Below are 20,220 nucleotides of genomic sequence, written 5' to 3' on the forward strand. Positions count from 1 at the left end.
AAAAATAAAATACTTCTCATTTCTATGAAACGCCTACATTCAATTTGGTTCAATTTACAAACAGATGGAACATTGAGGCTTAAATTTCTTTAAGCAAAACTGCAAAACTTTCCTTGATCTGATCCATTGAGGTAAAAGATACAGAAAAAGGATTGGCATAACACAACAAGTGATAATCACCACATCACACCATTGTTCACCAACAAGAAATGTGACCATCTGTCGCCTGGATTATGTACGAGTCACAGCGCACAGTTGATCAGTTGGAAGGTTTGGCGGGTGTGCAGTCTGCAATTCTCAACGACCCTCCAAGATCCATAGGGACAAGAGGGATTAGCGAGTGCAATACATCTGTTATCAAAGGTCGATAACACGGTTCTGGTTGGACACATAGTACTGCCACAGCAGCGACCTGTTGATATTGCAATAACTTCAACTTAGCAACTCATACAAGAACAAACACGTCTAAGAGTATCAACAGTGTTTTAAATGGACCTGGTACAAGTGTTTTAAATCCATGGTATCTTTTATCACACGATCCACAATGTTCGGAAGCCTTGATCTGTCAGTGAGCTGGGGCATGGCCTGCATGTCAAGGAATCAATTGGATCATTATACTCCAACTACTTGTGTAGGCCAGCATATAGATTCAAAGTACCTTACCCATGTGATAATAGATTGGGATTCATCTGCTGCATTATGTTCCACCAACTTTCTTCCCATCAAAAGCTCCAGAAGAACTACTCCAAAAGCATAGACATCACTTTTGTCTGTTAACTTACCTGAAAAAAAGATTACAGGAACCATCACAATCACTGAACCAACCATATAGGTGGCATAAAGATGCAAACCCAAGGATATAGTTATGTACACTAATAATGGATTATAACTCCTTATTCTGGAACATACGTAGTTTGCTAAAATCCCAAGATGACTCATCAGCCATATTTGAAAGCAACCGCTAAGTTTATAGATACTTGTCTTCCTTTCTATAGATAATTGGGAGACTTTTTGCTTCACACTTTTTCACCTTAGAAGTTGGAAGAAGTGGAATGTAAAAACTACATGCTGAGACAAAACAGAAACTAATTGCAAATTCCCAACAGCAAAGACAAAAAGTACAACAGTTCTTGAACCCACAGAAGGTACAGTGGGTCTGATTGTTAGCCCATAATTGAGAAACTTTCAAATTATGTCTGCAGATGAGTACATTGACTACTCACCTAAGGGAGAGTAATTCAAATAACAGGAGGGAAGATATTTTGATAAAATAGGCCGGAAAAAAAATATAAATTGAATCCAACGAATCAAACATTACAAAAACAAGTACTTCATCATTAGTAGTTTCAGATATTAACTTTTTATTTATTACAAAATATGACAAACCAAGCTAATCCCTGCAGACACAATTATTCAAGACTTTATGGAAGTTCAGATGATTTGTACTAGAATAATGCTCATAGTCCGTCACCACCAAATTCATATTCATTAATGTGAAGGTATGCATAACTTTGCATACATATCTAACCCATGCATGGCCAAAATACAAATGCAAGATTTCTTTATAGACAATCAACCATATTGGTAAAGTTCATTGAATTTTCTTGTTCACATTTGCAGTTAGGATTTAACCCATTCCCATCCCACACTCACCCCCTCAAGCAAGAGCGACGAGCTTCAAATCCTAATAACTGGTTTTAAATTAGTAACTATGAGAACCAATAATAAAGTATATTAAGTTATTGACAGTCATACTAAATCTCACATACCATCCAAATTATACTCTGGTGCCACACAGCCCAAATTTCCTGATAGCTTTATGTTCTCCTTACTCTTCAACCCCGAATTGACAGTAAGACCAAAATCTGAAAGCTACAATAAAAGAAAACTCTCATTGGATGAGAAATATTTGATGGTGGTAAACAAAGATATGCAAGGATCTAACCTTGGCATTAAAATTGGAATCGAGAAGAATGTTAGATGACTTCAGGTCTCTATGCACCGCAGGCGGATTGCAATGCTCATGAAGATATTCCAATCCCCTAAATGAGCATACGTGATGCAATAAAAAGTTTATATACATAATGAAAAAGAAAAAAGGAGGGGGTCGACAATTAGATATATGGAATTACCTGGCAACATCAACAGCTATTTTTAATCGCAGATGCCATGTCAAAACTGATCCATGACTAGGTCCTTCATAATTAGATAGACAAAAATCATGTTACATATGAGACACTGAGACCATTTGCACATGTTTTTTTATTTCATCTACATAACTTGATAACAGTAGAAAGTTCATACCATACAATTGCGTTTTCAATGATCCATTCTGCATCATTTCATACACAAGAAACCTTGTCTTTCCGTGAACACAGTAACCCAGAAGTTTGACGATGTTTTGATGACGGATTTTTCCCAACCAGTTGACCTCATTCTGCACATTAAAACAATCTATATATATAAGAAAAAAGGGACCTCATCAAGAGTCAGATTCGGAAAAACGAATCCAGAACTAGTTTTGGATGAAATTACCTCAAATTCTCTTTCGGCATCCTGTCTTGTGCTGTTTACTTTCTTAACAGCAGCAATAAATTTGCCATCAAAACTAGCCCTGTAAACAGGTCCGGAACTACCCTCACCCAAGATATTACTTTCAGTGAACTTGTTCGTTGCAGCTTCCAGCAATTGATAACTGAACACAACCACCGAACCTTTCTTACTCCCCAGCCTCAGGGAATTAGAGTCAACCATAAGTGAACTCAATGCCATCCCTGTAGGAACCTCTTTAAATGGATACAAATAAGAGAAAAGAAAACAAGAGATGTTATGAGTATTATTATTGACTTGAAAATAAAGTAGGAACTTAAATTTGAAAGACATAGGATACCATTTGTCTTTTGCCTTTTCCCATTGGAGTGGTTCGAAGTTTTCTGTCTATAGATCCAACAACATGACAGGAACAGAAGAATTCCAACAAGGAGTGTGGAAGCAACAATCAGTGCTATTAGGATGCTCTTGTTCAAATCCTGATGATGAACCACTCTAACCTCAGGAACTCCTGTTCAACAAAAATTTGCCAAAATTCCAGACAAAAATCAGGAGTCTGAGTCAGACGAGATACTAATAAGCATATGAACAAATGCAAATATAAAGTCCATAATGGGGAAATCACGCACTTCGAAGCTTAAGAGAATCAGGGTAAGGTGTAAATAAAAAAGCTAGTATTCTAGGCATAAGCAGAAGGAAATTTAGCTTCTTCTTAATCTAAAAATCCAAATAGCTCACAGTCACAATCGACAAGAACCTTTTGCTTTTTTGTGTTACAGAAAATTATTAACGTTATACAGATCCACAAAATCAATCTCTTTCCTTCCCCACATTGTCTATACAATAACATGAGAGGACAAAGACAAAAACATATTACACAGCATATGAAAAGTATTAATGTTCTAATTGCTTTAACTTTCCATAAGAACCTGGATTGGATATTTCCAAATTTATTTACTCTTTCTTTTCCCCCTATATTTTCTCAGCAATCAAGCAAAGCATCCACAGAAAAAGAAAAAAGGAAAAAACATGAATGCTTCTGACATGAACAATTTGAAACAATCAGAACCCCATTTATGAAACTGGAGTTTCAGTGGCAGAATGAATAGACCCAGAACTGAAGTAAAGGATAGAAACCAACTTAAAAGCTAAAACAGAAGGAGACTCTAGAGAGCTGAAATACCTGGAGATTGAGCTTCCATTTTAGCAAAAAAGTGAGTAATGGGATGTTCCTCAAGTAGCATAATGTGGCCAGATGGAGTGGAATCTGTTGGGTCTGGCCTAGCCTCAGTTATGGTCACAATCAAAGCGGTGGTTAAGACCCACATGGATGTTAACACAGCAGCGAAACTCATATCCCCCATTTCCACAGACCAATGAAAATGAGGGGTTTGGAGTTTGGAGGAACTTCTTCAGTTCTTCTTCTGTAGTGAAAGTATTCAAAGTTTGAATCTTTATCTCTACACACATATATGTTTGGAGGAGGAGACAAAAAACATAAAGTGGAGTGTGTTGCAGGGAAACCAAGAAAGCGCTTTATTACGTGATTTGTATGAAACCAAAGGCCAATATGTTATAGGTGGTATGAAATCGGGTGGTAGTTATCTATCAAAAGGATGAAATTTCTTGGAAAGTTATGGGGTTGGGGATGATGATGTTGATAGTGGACAGGGGATGGTTTCCTCGTGAGTATGTCACGACCCTCTTCAATTGAAAGGCTTTCATGCTTTACCCAAAATATCATATCAAGACTTATTCTTCATCCCCTACCCAAATGCAGAGAACAAAGCTTTATGTCCTTTGGGTTTTAGATGTTTAGTAAAAAAATAGTCGGAGACAAGTTACCTGAAGAAAAGACAAGTCTAATTTGTCTAAACGGTAAATGCTATTGCCTTACAATTGGTATAAGCGGGTTAAGCTCTGATACCATTTGTCACGGGCCTAGTTATTTAGTTGTCACACTTGGTTTATGCGGCACTCCATCACCTAAGAGTCAGTTTTATCTAACAAGGGAATGTACTGGTTTCGTCTTGCATTGAGCTCATTAAAAATACAAGTCTAATTTCTCTAAACGATAAATATATTGCCTTCAATTGGTACAAGCGTGTTGAGCTCTGATACCATTTTATCACAGACCTAGCCATTTAGCTGCCACATTTGGTCTATGTGGCACTCCATCACCTAGGAGCCAGCCTTATCGAACATGGCAATGCACTAGTTTAGCCTTGTCTTGGGCTCATGAGGGATCAGCTCCAGACCCCGATCATTTTGTGTAGGGATGGCCTAATCCCTTCTTCAGCGCTAAGTCATTGATTATCGACAAACTTTCCAAATTTAACCCGGTCGACCTGCCTGAACTCCGGAGGGCAACACACATATGCTCCCACACTCCTCGATCTTGGAGCGATCTCACATATGAATTAAGCTCTTACAACCAATGATTTCCACAATAGTGGAGCCTGCATGGGGTAATTTACATCGCGTGTTTTGCAAGCTTTATTTTCTTACAAACAACACGCAACACACCCTAAAATTTTCCCCTCTTTTAGGTTGGGAGCGGTGGTGGTGACGCTATCAGAGGATGTTGAAAAATCAAGTTGTTGCAAGGACCATGGCTTCGTTGCCAGACCAGAACGACAAACTTTAGAAGGGTTTGAGAACACTGATGATCTCCAAATTCGTCGTAGTCTAAACTTCCTCTAAAATAGGAATCTCAAATATGTACTAATTGTGTTGTTAGACTAAACCAACCAACCATGGAATAACGAAAAGGAGACTGCAAACTATCAATCCCACACGCAGGCGGTTTCTCTTTAATTTTTACTGATTTTAACTAAACCAACCACTGACCGCCACATTTATTTTTACCTGTAATTTTCACTTTTGAGCAGTTTTTATACGGTCACTCTTGATCCATGCTCAACTAGCTTGAGATTTACATTCAATGGTTAAAAAAACAACTCTATTTTAAAATAATTCTCTCCACTATCTTATTTATATTCAAGAGTAGTTTAGCATAAATTTCTTGGTCAAATATTGATCGTGTGAACTTCTCTGTAGGCTTGTTTGTGGTTAAGGCCAAATTCAAGTTTGATTTTTGTTGCCAATAGTCAGGGTCGGCCCTGTGTCTAAGGAGGCTTAAGGCGGAAAAATATGTTGAGGCCCTTAAATGGATGCTTAAGAAAATCCTTTTTAAAAAATCATCTACTACATATTAATAGCTCATAAGTTTAAATTTCAACAAATTACGATTATTTTATGATGTCTTACATGCTTTAGAAAAAAATTATGAATGAATTATGGTAATTTGTTAGGCTTAATATAGAAACAAACTAATTTAATAAAAGGTTAGACTATTTTTATTTTAACAAACTACTCAAAAGTACCAGACAAAAATTTAGTTTACACACTACTTAATTTGTCAAAGCAAATAAGAACTAAAATTTACAAATAGCACCAAATGATGACAAGTTGTCACATGTCTTAATATAATTTACTTTTTTACTCCTCTTTTTGACCCATAGTGTTTGCTTCTATCAATAAAAAGGTTATATGCTACTGTCGATTATAAAAACTAACTGCTACTATCAACTATAAAAACTAACTGCTACTAGCTGATACTGTCGACTTAGAAGACATATGCAATTGTCGACTTGGAATGTACATGCTACTCTCGACTATGAATCTAACTGCTACTGTCGACTTGGAAGGTATATGCTACTGTCGATTATAAATCTAGTTGCTATTGTTGACTGAGAAACTAATTGCTACTGTGATTTTTGGTGAGCAAAATTTGAAATTTCAAAATTTCTCAAAACATATGCAATATGGTACTTAAATGAAAGCTCATGACATAATGAACAACTTTATATATCGGATCACCTCCAAATTGTCGGTGGTTTGGCCGGAAAACTTAAATTTGCCGGAAAAAACTAAACAATGAGGGGATAAAAATTTGTATGAGTGACATTTGATAACTTTCACAAAAATAAATGTATTTTTGATATTATTACATTAATTAATTAATCAATTTTATTTTACTTATTATTTGGGTTTAAACTTATGTCTTAATTTGTAAAAGAAATATGAAAAGTGAGTTTTTAATTAATTCAAAATGCGGTCTATTTTTAGTAATTTTCTATTTTAATATCATGATGTTTAGTGGATAATGCTAACTTTTCATTACTAAAAATAGTAATTAATCAATTTAACTCTCTTCTTTTTCTTTAATTGAAGCTCCTTAAAATGTAGGATCCTAGACTTGAGCGTACTTGGTCTTGCCCCATGGTCGGCATTATCAATAGTCATGTGCTGAGTCGCACAATGTGTAAAACTTTCTAAGAAAAACCTCACATGTTTGTTCTTTAAAATTGAGGTCGTAGGGGGAGTAGGCCTCATCATTTAGCCCGCAGATCTGAAAAATCCGTGGAGCCCCACAAGCCCGACGGGCTTTTACCTGGCCCGGCCCTCGAGAAAGCCCGCTTCCGTCGGTAGAGGGTCGGGCTTAAATTAGAGGTGTGAAACCCAGCCCGGCCCGCCAAAAACCCGTAAGGCCTAGCCCGTAAAAGCACGTCAAATAATAAAATATTATACATACATATTTTATTAGGTTTAGAATAAAACTATTACATCATGAAATAACTATGTGAAGGAAATTTCTCGGGATTGATCGACTCTAGTCGATATGATCGGTATATATATTTAGTGACCCTGTAAAAATTTCATCCAATTCGGAACTCGTTGGACCGTCGGAATTTCCGGTAAACCGAAAAGAACACTAATATGTCATAAGAGAAGACCCATTACCAAAATGCGAACACCGAAATTCGTTTGCATATCTGAAATCACCTAGTTTTTGTCACCGATTGTGTGCGGTCGCACCAAGGAAACTCATTTGTCAAAGCCCCAGTCAATGAGGATTTTAATATGTCAAAACGCCATTTTTTCTGTTGACCGTAGGTACGGACGGTCAAACAATATCCAAAACGGACGAAATTTTTATGGGTTCCCTAAATATATATACCGATCACATCTACAGGTGTCGATCGACCATATTTCAAACTAGAGTTATTGATCACCGAAACGTCCACTAATGTATCATAACATTTATATTAGGTTTATACTAAAACTATCGCATTATGAAGCGACTATATGAAAGAAACTTGTCGGGATCAATCGACACCATCCGATGTGATTGGTATATATATTTAGTGATTCTGTAAAAATTTCATCAAATTCGGACTTCGTTTGACCGTCAGGATTTTCAGTAAATCAAAAACACCACTAATATGCCCTGAGGGAGGGCCTATTATAAATATGTGAATGCCGAAAGCCGTTTGTATATATGAAATCACCTAATTTTTGTTACCTATCGTGCGCGGTCGAACTGAAGAAATCTATTTGATAAAGCCCCGATCAATGAGGTTTCAATATGTCAAAACGCCTCTTTTTTAGTTTACCGTTGGTACGAACGGTCAAACTATGTCCAAAACGGACGAAATTTTTACAGGTTCCCTAAATATATATACCGATCACATCTACTAGTGTCGATCGATCCTATTTCGAATTAGAGTTGTCGATCGCCGAAGTGTCAACTAATGTATTGTAACATTTATATTAGGCTTATAATAAAACTATCACATTATGAAACGACTATATGAAGGAAACTTATTGGAATTGATCGGCACCAGCCGATGTGATTGGTATATATATTCAGTGACCCTATAAAAATTTCATCCAATTCGGACTTCGTTTGACCGTCAGAATTTTTGGTAAATCGAAAACACCACTAATATGCCCTAAAGGATGACCTATTACAAATATGCTAATGCCGAAAGCCGTTTGCATATATGAAATCACCTGATTTTTGTTACCTATCGTGCGCGGTTGAATTCAAAAAATTTATTTGGCAAAACCCCGGTCAATGAGGTTTAAATATATCAAAACGTCTCGTTTTTAGTTGACCGTTGGTACGAACGGTCAAATCATGTCCAAAACGGACTAAATTTTTACGGGTTCCCTAAATATATATACCAATCACATCTACTGGTGTCGATCGACCATATTTTGAATTAGAGTTGTCGATCGCCGAAGTGTCCACTAATGTATTATAACATTTATATTAGGTTTATAATAAAACTATCACATTATGAAGCGACTATATGAAAAACTTATTGGAATTGATCGACACCATCCGATGTGATCAGTATATATATTTAATAATTATTTTAAAATTTCATCCAATTCATACCTTGTTTGACCATCAGAATTTCCGGTAAACCAAAAACAACACTAATATGCCCTAAGGGGGGACCAATTACCAAGATGCGAATGCAGAAAGTTGTTTACATATTTGAAATCACCTAATTTTTGTCACCGATCGTGCGTGGTCACAACGAGAAAAACCATTTGGCAAAGCCCCGGTCAATGAGGTTTTATTATGTGAAAACGCCTATTTTTTTTGTTTACCGAAAATTCCGACGGTTAAACGAAGTCCGAATTGGATGAAATTTTTACAGGATCCCTAAATATATATATCGATTACATCAATTAGTGTCGATCGACAATATTTCGAAACTATAATTTATTTGTGAATTTTTTAAGAATGCTTTTTTTTAATAATTCTTTTATTGTTTCAAACCTTTAAATTAAAATATTATATTTTTTTCTAATACAAGCCCGCAAGGCCCGCTTTAAGTGGGCGGACTTGAATATTCGTATTTGTGAAAATATCTGAACCGGCCCGGCCCGCCACTTATTTAAATTTATTAAAACCAGACCCGATCCGAGCCCGTTACTTATGAGCCGGCCCGTTGACGAGCCCTAGGGGAGGGGTGTTTTAAAAAAATGGAAACTTGTACGGCTGTCCTCAAATACATTGGGGTGGGGACATAATACACGCATGGATCCCAAATTACAATAAGCACAGAAAATATCTCAAGATAACAATGAGTCTCTTAACAAAACTAATATATTCTAACAAGCAAATATGAAGAGTGCAATTTTAGCTACTCTATTCAATACACAATTGTGTTGACACATTAGAAACATTTTACCCATACGGAGCCATTGGTTACTATTATTATCAGCTTTCACATAGAAACCAACTAATGGCATTAAATCTTATCCGGCCACACTGGAGATTACGATCATTTACGACGTAAGGAGCTCAAGGCACATAGGAAATGCAGTTCGATCCAGCCCCCCGTTACCATACCAAAAGACAGGAGTGGCTTAATGTCAGCATAGAACTATCTCTATTAATTAAGGCAATTTGGCATATGAAACTGTCATTAACTATATTGGCAAAAAAAAACTGCCATTAACTATAATCACCTTTCTTTAAAAAAGCTGCTTTTATAAAAAGCAACATATTACACGGACAATCTGGTAAAAAACAAACAAAAAGAAAAATAAAACTTTTTTTTGTCAAGTTATCAAAACAAATTCATACAACCCAAAAAAATTGTTCTTTCCACAGATAAACAATATGCACTAGAAAAGAAAGTGAAATAGCGAGTTCATATACAACTAAATAGGCAAAAAAATAATTTGATGCACGAGCACGGTCCTTTCGCATGCACAGACGGGTGGAAGAAGACTAGCTTGTAATTTAATAACATGCATATAAAAAAAATACAGGCCCAAAGCATTAGCTCTGACCCACTTATTTTGCAAACAAAATAAAATTCGACCCACTGGAGAAAACCTAGTAGACAAGGACCGGCCCAAAAAGTTCACATTACTACCAAGGATATTGTCTGGGGCAACACACCACCAATGCTGAGTTGCTGACAGAATCCTACTGCACCTTGGACTCTAATAGGTCTTGTCGCTTCATCAATCCTTTGCTGGTAAGTGGCTTTGTTGGCCGCACTGCCCAAATTTTAGTTTCAATCTGAGATCAAATTGAAACGATGTGTGATCACCACGACCACATCAACAATGCAGTCCTTATAGTTGAAATATTGTTCTCTTTGGGCGTACTGACCCACACGTTTTTGTTCTTAAAGTTTCACCCTAAAATCATCTCATTATAGAAAGTTGACATTACACATATAAGCAGAGCTTATATTCTTTCTCAAGAGATGTGGGATTATATTCATGACTTACATGTCTGATAACTTGCTAGTCAGTGCCACAATATGCCCTTTTTAAGGGGTTGAAAGTGATGACATGTTCTGATACCATACATAACAGAGTTAAGACCAAAATACATAAACGTCACTAATTAGTTTAATATAAAATTTAAGTTCAAGGACCACAATATTCGGGTAGCTCGCATGAACATTACTGCACATTTACTAAACTTGAATGGATTAAGGAGGAATTAACGAATGGGAAAGAGAAGGAATAAGTGAGAGAGAAGGAGCTCATCTTATTGACTTGTTCTTCGAAATGAGAAGTAGAATCATGATTGATTTAAAAAAATAATTTGAGATGGGTAAAAAAAGAGGTCTAATTAGGATGAATTTGGAACGAGTAGTATTAGATTTGTTTAATCAAAAAGTTAGTTTGGGAATAGTTAATGTTTCACTACTGAATCAAAATGAATACCAACCCTTTCCATAAAAATAGAACATCCGAGTTGTATTATGGGACCCACATGTTTTGATTCCTCTTGAGGTTAACAACACACAATTATGGAATGGGGTTCCCCACACAAAAAACTTACTCACACTGATTTTATTCGCCCAAGCCACAAATATCCATTTATAACGCTAATACAAACAAAAAAAAAACTGTGTGAGATATGTATGTTGGGGTTCACAAAAATTTAAACAGTAACAATAACCAACAAAATTTGTATATAAAAACTATAGACACAAAATTTTGTGTAAAAAGTAAAACACTTTATACGGTTATCCATGGGAATCATATTTCATACTGATTTTAGTAGCCATTACATGTTAGTTTATTTAAAGATATTTTTACTTCTGTGATTATGGCTATTTTATACAGATTTATGTACCAATAGAGAATACACACAAACATCCGTGTACATCTTCAAGGGCAAGTTCAAACTCAATTTACTTGACAAGGATTTCTATTAGAGTTGAAAGTGTATTTCACACTGATTACAGTATCAATACATAGATATCACACAAACCCTCCAATTAAACCCTAATATATATCATATTGCCGATATTGGTGTCATCTTCCTTTGATACCCACCGCTAACCTTGTTTGGCAAATTTTATATCTCTCTCCCTCTCATCCTCACAAACTTCTTCACGTCTCTGTTGGCCATCAATGAGTTCAGATCAAGCCAAATATCTTAGCAATTACTTCTTGTTTCCAATCGACGCTCATGGACTGCGACTCACGCCTCCGTCGTAGTTTTAGTTTCTACTGAGATTAGAATCAACATCTCCAGCCATGAGAATCAAAACTTGTGGTTTTTCATTCATAAGTCCTTCGTTTTTTCCTTCAAGGGTAACTTTCTGATCAATTGATTTGGTTAAGTGTGTGGTGTATCTGCTCAAACTCCTTGAAATGTGAATTTATGAACTTTGATGATTTGATTTGATTTGATTTGATTTGGTCTTTCGTCTTATGTTGTAGATTGTGTAAAGAAGATTAGATCTGTAACAGTGTCTTTAATCCCTTTTTTCCTGCTCTAATTAAGATTAGCTCTTAATCTTGTCGTTAGTTTTCATAATTAGCTGTATTGTCTTGGTGCATGTACTAAGAGCCAAGAGCATCCACACCAGCGAGCAAATATGCCGGCGTGCTCGAGCAGGAGGAGGGACCAGCCGGAGGAGCTCGAGCAGGAGAAAGGGAGGCTCGCACCGGCGAGCAGGAGGAGGCGAGCTGCTCGCCCAGTCAACCCAGCCGCGGTGCTCGTCCGATCGCTCGAGCAAATTTTGCTCCGGCGTTTGCTCGTTCGCCTGGCGGAGCCCACCGCCCGTGGGTGACGTTAGGCACGGGCGAATTTTTTTTATGTTAGGCGCGTGCGTTGCACACGCCAAAAAAAACAGCGAGCCAATGAATGGCTGCCACGTGTCTCACTGATTGGCCAACGGTCCAATTGATCTGGGCCTTCCATTTTGAATCAGAAATTTCGATCCAACGGCCAGAATTAATTGGCAACGGCTACTATTTGATCATAACGGAAATAAACCCAAAAAATTGTAAAAAAATCCCCAAAATTTCAAAATTCTCCCAAAAAATTGCCTATAAATACTACTTCAATTTGTTATGAACTCACACCAATTTGTGCACAACAAATTTCACATCTTCCTCCATCTCCTCTCTCTTTTCGTTTAGCATTTTTTTCCAAAACAATGGGCACTCATTGGCTTCCTTCCGAAGATTTACAAATGTGCATTTCTTTTGTCCGTCATAGCATTGATGAATATGACGGTAACAAACAAAAGAGGGACAAATTGTGGGAGACAATTCATGGCGATTATATGCAAAATTGGGTGCTAGCACCAGGTGAGAAACCTCCGAAGGAGCCAAGGACCCGAATCGCGCTCGCTTCTCACTACAACAAGTTCAAGCTACTCTTGCAAAAATGGGGCGAATGTTTGGCAGCATCACGACAACGTATAGCTAGCGGCACTTCGCTGATGGACGAAGTAAGTACATTGTTTTATCATATATTATAATTTTTAATTGATTATATGAATTAATTATGTAATTTATATCTAATTTGTTTAAATATGTAGCATTGTTTACATATTTAATTATTTTAATATATCTAATTTTGTTTACATTATTTGTTTTATTTAATTTGTTTAAATATGTAGCATTGTTTATATTATTTGTTTTAATATATTTAATTTGTTACATTATTTGTTTTATCTAATTTATTTAAATTATGTAATTAAATAAATACCTAATATAAGTTTTTTACATCATGAACGACAAGCTCAATCATGTTACTATAATGTCAAGAAGAAAAAGTTTACACACTTTGAATGTTGGGAAGTGGTTAAAGATCATCCATCTTTCGTTGCGGTGCTACCTACTACTCTATCTCCATATGCAAGTAGTTACCACGGTACTCCTTCCACAACTGAATCATCTCCAACCATCAATTTGGATGACGACCAATTGAATGAGACACCTCAAAGCAACACAGCAGCTCCATCGAGTCCACCTAGACCAATGGGAACCAAGGCGGCAAAGGAAGCTAGGCGCCAAAAGAAACAGGGTAAGACTCATATTGAGCAACGGGTGAAGGTTTTGCATACCATTGCAAGTGACCAAGCATCATGGCATACCAAGAGGCTAGCCCATAATGAAAGTGAGCTTAATTATTATGCGGAGTACATAGACATTCAAAAGCGGAAAGAAGCAAGGGCGGAAGAAGAGTTACGATTGAAGAAACAAGAGAATGACACAAGGATCATGACAATGGATTTGGAGGCTATGACCCCAATCTCGAAAAGGTATTTTACCAAGAGGAAACTAGCAATCCTTAATGAAGGAGAAGCTAGTCAAGATCAACCTACCGATGAAACATATTCGGATTGTTATCACCCAAATCGCGTGCTTTTTCCATAGTAGTTATAGTATTGTACTAAGAATAAATCTGGGCTTGGCTCGTCATTTTATGTAATTTAAATTTTTTGAGAAATAAAATGCAATTTATTTATTAAGTTGAAATTGAAATACACATTAAATTAAAACACATACTGAAATTAAACACAAGCTTAATAATTAAACACAAACATCATGAAAACACACAATAAAACATATTTAAAGTATTTCACCGGTTTCCACTCTCCAAATGTGTTTCACCAAGTCTTTCTGGAGCTCTCGATGGATGTAAGCGGATTCGAGATCGGCAACACGGTCGTGAAACCGTTGTATATTAGCTCCATCTCTACTGATTGGCTCAAAAAGAACTCGATTCCCTTGTGCATTCACCGGCCCATCATAAACCCGGAAAGCCCTCGATGGGTTTTGCAAGTCTTTTTCTTCTTCCTCATCATCATCCTCATCATCCACATACTCTTCCTCAACAATCATGTTATGCAATATAATGCAAGCTAACATGATGGTAGTCATTACCGATTTGTGGTGCAATGTACAACTATGACGTATAATTGCCCATCGAGATTGCAAGATGACAAATGCCATCTCCACATCTTTCTGGTATGCCTCTTGTTTCTTTGCGAAGAGCTTATCTTGCGGCGTCTGGGGATTGGAAATTGTTTTGACAAATGTAGAGTACCTTGGATATATTCCGTCAGCCAGATAATAAGTTGTGGTGTACCTCTGTCCGTGGACTTCGTAGACGACAGTTGGGCCTCTTCCGGCAAGGATCTCTGAGAACACATTCGATAGGTGGAGCACATTAATGTCATTTTTAGCTCCAGGACAGCCAAAAAAACTGTGTCATATCCACGTATCATACGAGGCCACTACCTCTAGGATAACCATTGGGCGACCCTTTCGGCCCGAGTATGCCCCTTGATAGGCGGTTGGGCAGTTCTTCCACTCCCAATGCATGCAGTCGATGCTTCCAATCATACCTAGAAAACCTCGGCCTTCTGCTTTAGCTAGTAGTCGCGTGAGGTCTGCCGGTGTTGGATTGCGGAGGTATCTTGGACCATAGAGATGAACAACTTGGCTGCAAAACTCCTTCATACATTTCAGGGTAGTCGATTCCCCCATCCTTGTAATTTCAGTACACTGATCTGCGGCTGACCCGTACGCTAGCATTCGTAGAGTCCCAGTCATCTTTTGTTGGGGAAGTAGCCCTAGCAAACCAGTGGCGTCTTCTCTTTGATGCCAAGACATGTCGTGGTTGCAGAGGTCCGTCATGATGATGTTGAATCGGTCTCTGCTCATCCTGTACCTCCGACGAAAGTCTTGAGCGTCGAAAATTGGACGTTCGATGAAGTAATCTTCCATGAGATTGTGTCCCCTAAATAGCCTTTGACGTGGCTTATTCGGTTTTTTACCGCGACGTGAACCACTTGGTCGTGTTGATTCATCATCGTGTTGTGCTTCCGCCATGACCACCTGATTCACGAATGATTGCTCCATATCGTCATCCTCTTCTCGTTGACGTTGTCTCAGCCTGAAAAAATTGTGGAAGCTGAAAGGATTCATCAGAGTGATCAATAAGGAAATGTTGCTAAGTGTTTAGATTGAAAGATGAGTTATAATGAGTGATATTAGACGTTTTTATAGCAAATTGGTCGAAAATCTTATCAGAAATTTGGTCCAATTATTTTGCTGACAGTGACACGTGTCAATACTCTACTAGTCGAAAATCTTATCGGAAATCTGCTCCAATTATTTTAGCGACAATGACACGTGGCAGTGACACCTGTCAATTATCTATTAGTCGAAAATCTTATCGGAAATTTTGGATAATATCGAGTCAATAATGACACGTGACACATTATTATTGGTTGTAAATATATCTGGTAAAAAAAATAATTATTTCACAATAAGAAAAAATTGAATTGCTCAAACAAATTGTAAATGGGTGTGTGAAAAAATTGATTTGCTTGAGCAAAATATGAAATCGATTTGCTTGAAGCAAAATTTGCTTGTGGCCCTATCATTTGCTTGAGCAAATGCAATTTATGAGTGCGGATTCTATAATGCCCTAGAGCTGTTATACATGTGTAGGTTGTTTGTGGTCCTCTTCTCTTGTATATATATAGTAGTACTAGGGTCGTACAAGTTAGCATTTAATAGCTTTCAGATTGCAGCAAAGGGTTGAAAATCTGGACATATTGGGTTGGATAGATCTACTTTCTGTTATTCGATGGTGCATGGTGGTGTATGATGTGGAGCCACATCCACTAATCCATGATGTATATATGATGATCTACAAGATGATGGTGTTTGATGATAGCATGGTAAGCCATGATGACAATTTTTTTTAATGAATTTTATCACTCCTAACTGATTTCCGTGTGAAAGAGTTAATATTGGACAAAAAAATGTGTATAACTTTATAATGCATTCACTTCAAACCAAAAACAAAATTATAATGTGTTCACACTGTTAAATAACTTTCAGATATTTGAATAAATGAGTTTATATTCATACATCCTAAATTGACACCCACACTTCCTTTTTTTTTTTTTCATACCAACGTTGAATTAACACATGTGAAATGACTAAAAAAACATTAAAAGTTTAAATATAAATGAAAATAAATAAAATAAAATGAGTCATTAATTCCACAACACAAGTCTTAAAGAGGCGAAAATATTTTCCCAACACAACATGGAAGAAAGTGAAGATCCTATAGTTGAGCAAAACATCTTTTTATAGGCTTCGTACAAGGTATGAATTTGTTATTCCGTAATTCTATTATCTCCATAAATTGATATAGTACGTATTATGTGTTTCTAGGGTTCATAATATTTTTTGAGTTCTAATATTTAGGGTTTACGATCTAATTACAACCAACTTGTAATCTTAAATCTCATAACATCGACCATAATTTTGATGCCAGAAACTTCTTTGTTTTGACTGTAATATAATTTGTAGGCAGTAAGTCAGTAACTGATGTATTTTCTGAAATATGGTTCTCGTGCACTCGGTTGAATTATATTTTTATGGTTTTTAGCCTCTAATTATAATGAGTTTATTTTTCGGTTCCACCACATTTTTCATGAGATCAAAGAACTTGGAGATAAATATATTTGATGATGTACTGTAATTTAAACAAACAGACTTTGAATCTCAACAAAAGTTAAAGACCTATTCAATAAACAATTTCATTGTCAAATGTTCAAAATTAAAAGAGATCTAATTTGTTACAGGATAATGAAACGAGAATAATAACAATGTGATGAAACATTCTCAAACTCTTTATTGATTGATAATGGGTCTATATATAAGCATTACATACATAATATCCAGAAGATTGAGGGATTCATATCTCTTACATTAATGCATAATCTACTATAATAAGGAAACTTGAATAGGCTAAGACACACATAAGGGTAGAAAAATAATTATCCCGGAACACTCCCCATTGTATCGCATGCGTAGGTTGCATATTGCACATAACGTTGTCTCGGTAAAAACCTTGTCAAGCAAAATAAAAACTTCTTGAGTAAAAAACAAAAGCTCGATTGAAGGAGAAAAAGAGCACAACATACTATTTACATTTGACAGAATCATGTGAGGTAGACTCATACTGAAGTGTACGAATCAACTCCTCCTGATTAGTGTCATAATCATGAAATATAGATAATTAACAACGTATACAACATTCTTGTATGCTTCTCAAAAATAGTCTTGGGCTACTGATTAATTATTAATCTCATCACACATCCTAAGATCATACATGCTATACTTAGCAAAACTTAGATCTTAGGAAATAAGATTGCATAACAACTTAAAACAAGAGTTTACAATGAAAATCAAATTCTCGCGCGGAATGACCTTTACGCACTTAGATGACCATAACTTCTTCGTTCTAATAGGTATGAATGAACCGTAAAATGTTCTGGAAAATAGACACTCGCACTTTATAGTGACATAAAGTTCTCAACCTAATTCGACCGGAGCAGTTCACAGTACTCTGTCGAAGTTGACTGATGTGCAAATTCTCGGACAGAACTGTCCTACTTTGCTAAAACGGTCATAACTCACTCAATGCAATAGATATGATTAAATGGTTGGTGTCCCCGGAAAGTAGACACATAGACTTTTTCGACGGTATCAAATTCATCATTTTTCATTGAGTGAGCAATCATGTAAGTCGCGTTGAAGTTGACCTACGAAACTGGACAGATTCTAATTTGTCACATGCAATGTTTCTTTCATATTGGAATGGGGGAATGGACCAATGCATGACTGATTTTGGTCTGAGATGGAACTTACACGCATCCATTATGCTGCCAGTATCATCTGCAACACCAAGACATACGTTGGTGGGAGTGAGCTGCTGGCAACGTTGGTGTGGATATGATTTGTGTTGGTTCACTAATTGTAGAACTAACCATGTCAAAAGAACAATTTAACTCTAATGACGATGCATAGGCGCATAGTTAATCACATCATAATGAAAGCAATAATGTCCCAACAACACTTACATATATGAATTTATAGCTCATTGAATCTCTTCATCATCTATACTTAGATGGAATAGAGAATCAAGAATTAGCTTTTATATGAACACATATGGGCATGAGTTCTTGCAACCGATTGTACTACATTCTCTCGAACGTCGCAATCTGACTGTATAAGCTTTTCGTAGTCTGGAGGAATTTAATTGATCAATTAAGGTCCCTCGGATACTTTCATATCTGCGTCAAGATCCCTTTACGTATATGCTATAACCACTATCATATACTGCAAATCAGTTTGCATTGACACTACTACTGATCAAGTAGCGGAAATCGAGAAAATATAACTCATCGTAGTCAATACTAGGATAATGAGACAATCTTTACATCATAAGTCCTGCAAATATGGCATGTCTTCATCATTTCTCATTACACTTATGAATAAAGACTAACATAACAAGTCAAGTTCAGTTTGTATTGATTCTTTCCACTTTGGTCAAGCTGCTCATCGTTGATATTATACAACGGAATAAGAGCATAAGCGAATACATCACCAATCATGGGAGATCAATCCATTAACACATGTGTGCGCTTATACGATCAACTGAAAGAGTTCTTTTGTTATCTAACATCAACAAAAGGAGTTTGTAGCGTCCCACAGAAACTTAGTTGATAGACATGTTCAGAGAATATCTCTTGATGATGGGCGGAATATTTGTCCCTTTACACTTCGCTTCTCTCTGGTTTTTGATTCCAAAGAATTTGATAGTATCCCTTCTTCCGGGTAGGAGCCAAGACCGAAGCTATAACGCTTACTAGTCCATCTTTGCGTTTGCCGCCCTTGTTTTGTGGTGCAATACCACGGGCACTGACAACACCACATCATACGATGGTGTCGTCATCAACTTCCTTCCCACTGAAAGGGATGATGCTAACGGTGCTAAGACCAAGTCATATGAAATTCTCTCATATTTTGAGAGTTCCAACCTTACCGACACATCACAGCATCTATGTACGATGTCGTCACTTTCACAATATCGGTAAAGTTATTGAGAATTGAATCTTTGACTCTCTGGAGGTTGATAATGCGTTGCACTTCTTTTCTACTTAGAGCAGTGCGGGATCTTAATGAGACATAGTGTCATACCACGTCAATTCCTAGTGTTGAAATCGAAATAGGAGCATTCCATATCTCCCCCTAAAAACGGGAAGTATGTCTCATCAAAGTGACCGTAAAGAGATTAATAGTTGTAGATTAGAAATAACGGATAAGTGTTGGTGATTCACAACCAACAAAACTACTTAAGCATTTCAAATTAGGGGTGGGCATAAAAAATGAAATCCCGATCCCGTCCTGATTCTGTCTCGAAATTCATAGGGACGGGACGGGACGGGACGGAGGTCTAAAAACGTCTGTCCCGTCCCGATCCCGTCCCGTTTCATAATAGTGAGATGGGACGTGGGACGAATAATTTATATCCCACTTCGTCCCGTCCTGTCCCACCTTTAATGAAAACTTAAAAATTCTTATATATTTATATCAAAATGAAACTAATTTATGTTCTTAATAACTCCAAAATTATATCAACTCAAATAATAATGGTAAATTATAATATTTTGAACATAATATGCATTTTTTTTGTTAAAATTTCATTATTTAATGTTACTT

General features: G+C 36.7%; 1 protein-coding gene across 2 annotated transcripts; it reads right to left on the bottom strand.

The window, feature by feature from the left end:
- On the bottom strand, positions 1 to 3,970 carry LOC126798518 (probable receptor-like protein kinase At1g80640). 2 transcript variants are annotated; one of them, XM_050525518.1, is made up of 10 exons: positions 3,734 to 3,970; positions 2,891 to 3,061; positions 2,536 to 2,786; positions 2,305 to 2,437; positions 2,133 to 2,196; positions 1,946 to 2,042; positions 1,770 to 1,872; positions 664 to 782; positions 496 to 585; positions 1 to 412 (listed from the first exon to the last, which is right to left on the bottom strand). In XM_050525518.1, exons 1-10 carry the CDS (start codon positions 3,912 to 3,914, stop codon positions 260 to 262), a joined length of 1,362 nt encoding a protein of 453 aa, XP_050381475.1. In that variant the 5' UTR covers positions 3,915 to 3,970; the 3' UTR covers positions 1 to 259. The 2 variants fall into 2 exon arrangements, with proteins under 2 accessions (XP_050381475.1, XP_050381476.1); XM_050525519.1 differs by having other exon boundaries at positions 271 to 412; positions 659 to 782.
- Positions 3,971 to 20,220: the final 16,250 nt, after the last annotated feature.

This window comes from Argentina anserina, chromosome 6 (genome assembly GCF_933775445.1).
Source record: "Argentina anserina chromosome 6, drPotAnse1.1, whole genome shotgun sequence".
NCBI lineage: Eukaryota > Viridiplantae > Streptophyta > Magnoliopsida > Rosales > Rosaceae > Argentina > Argentina anserina.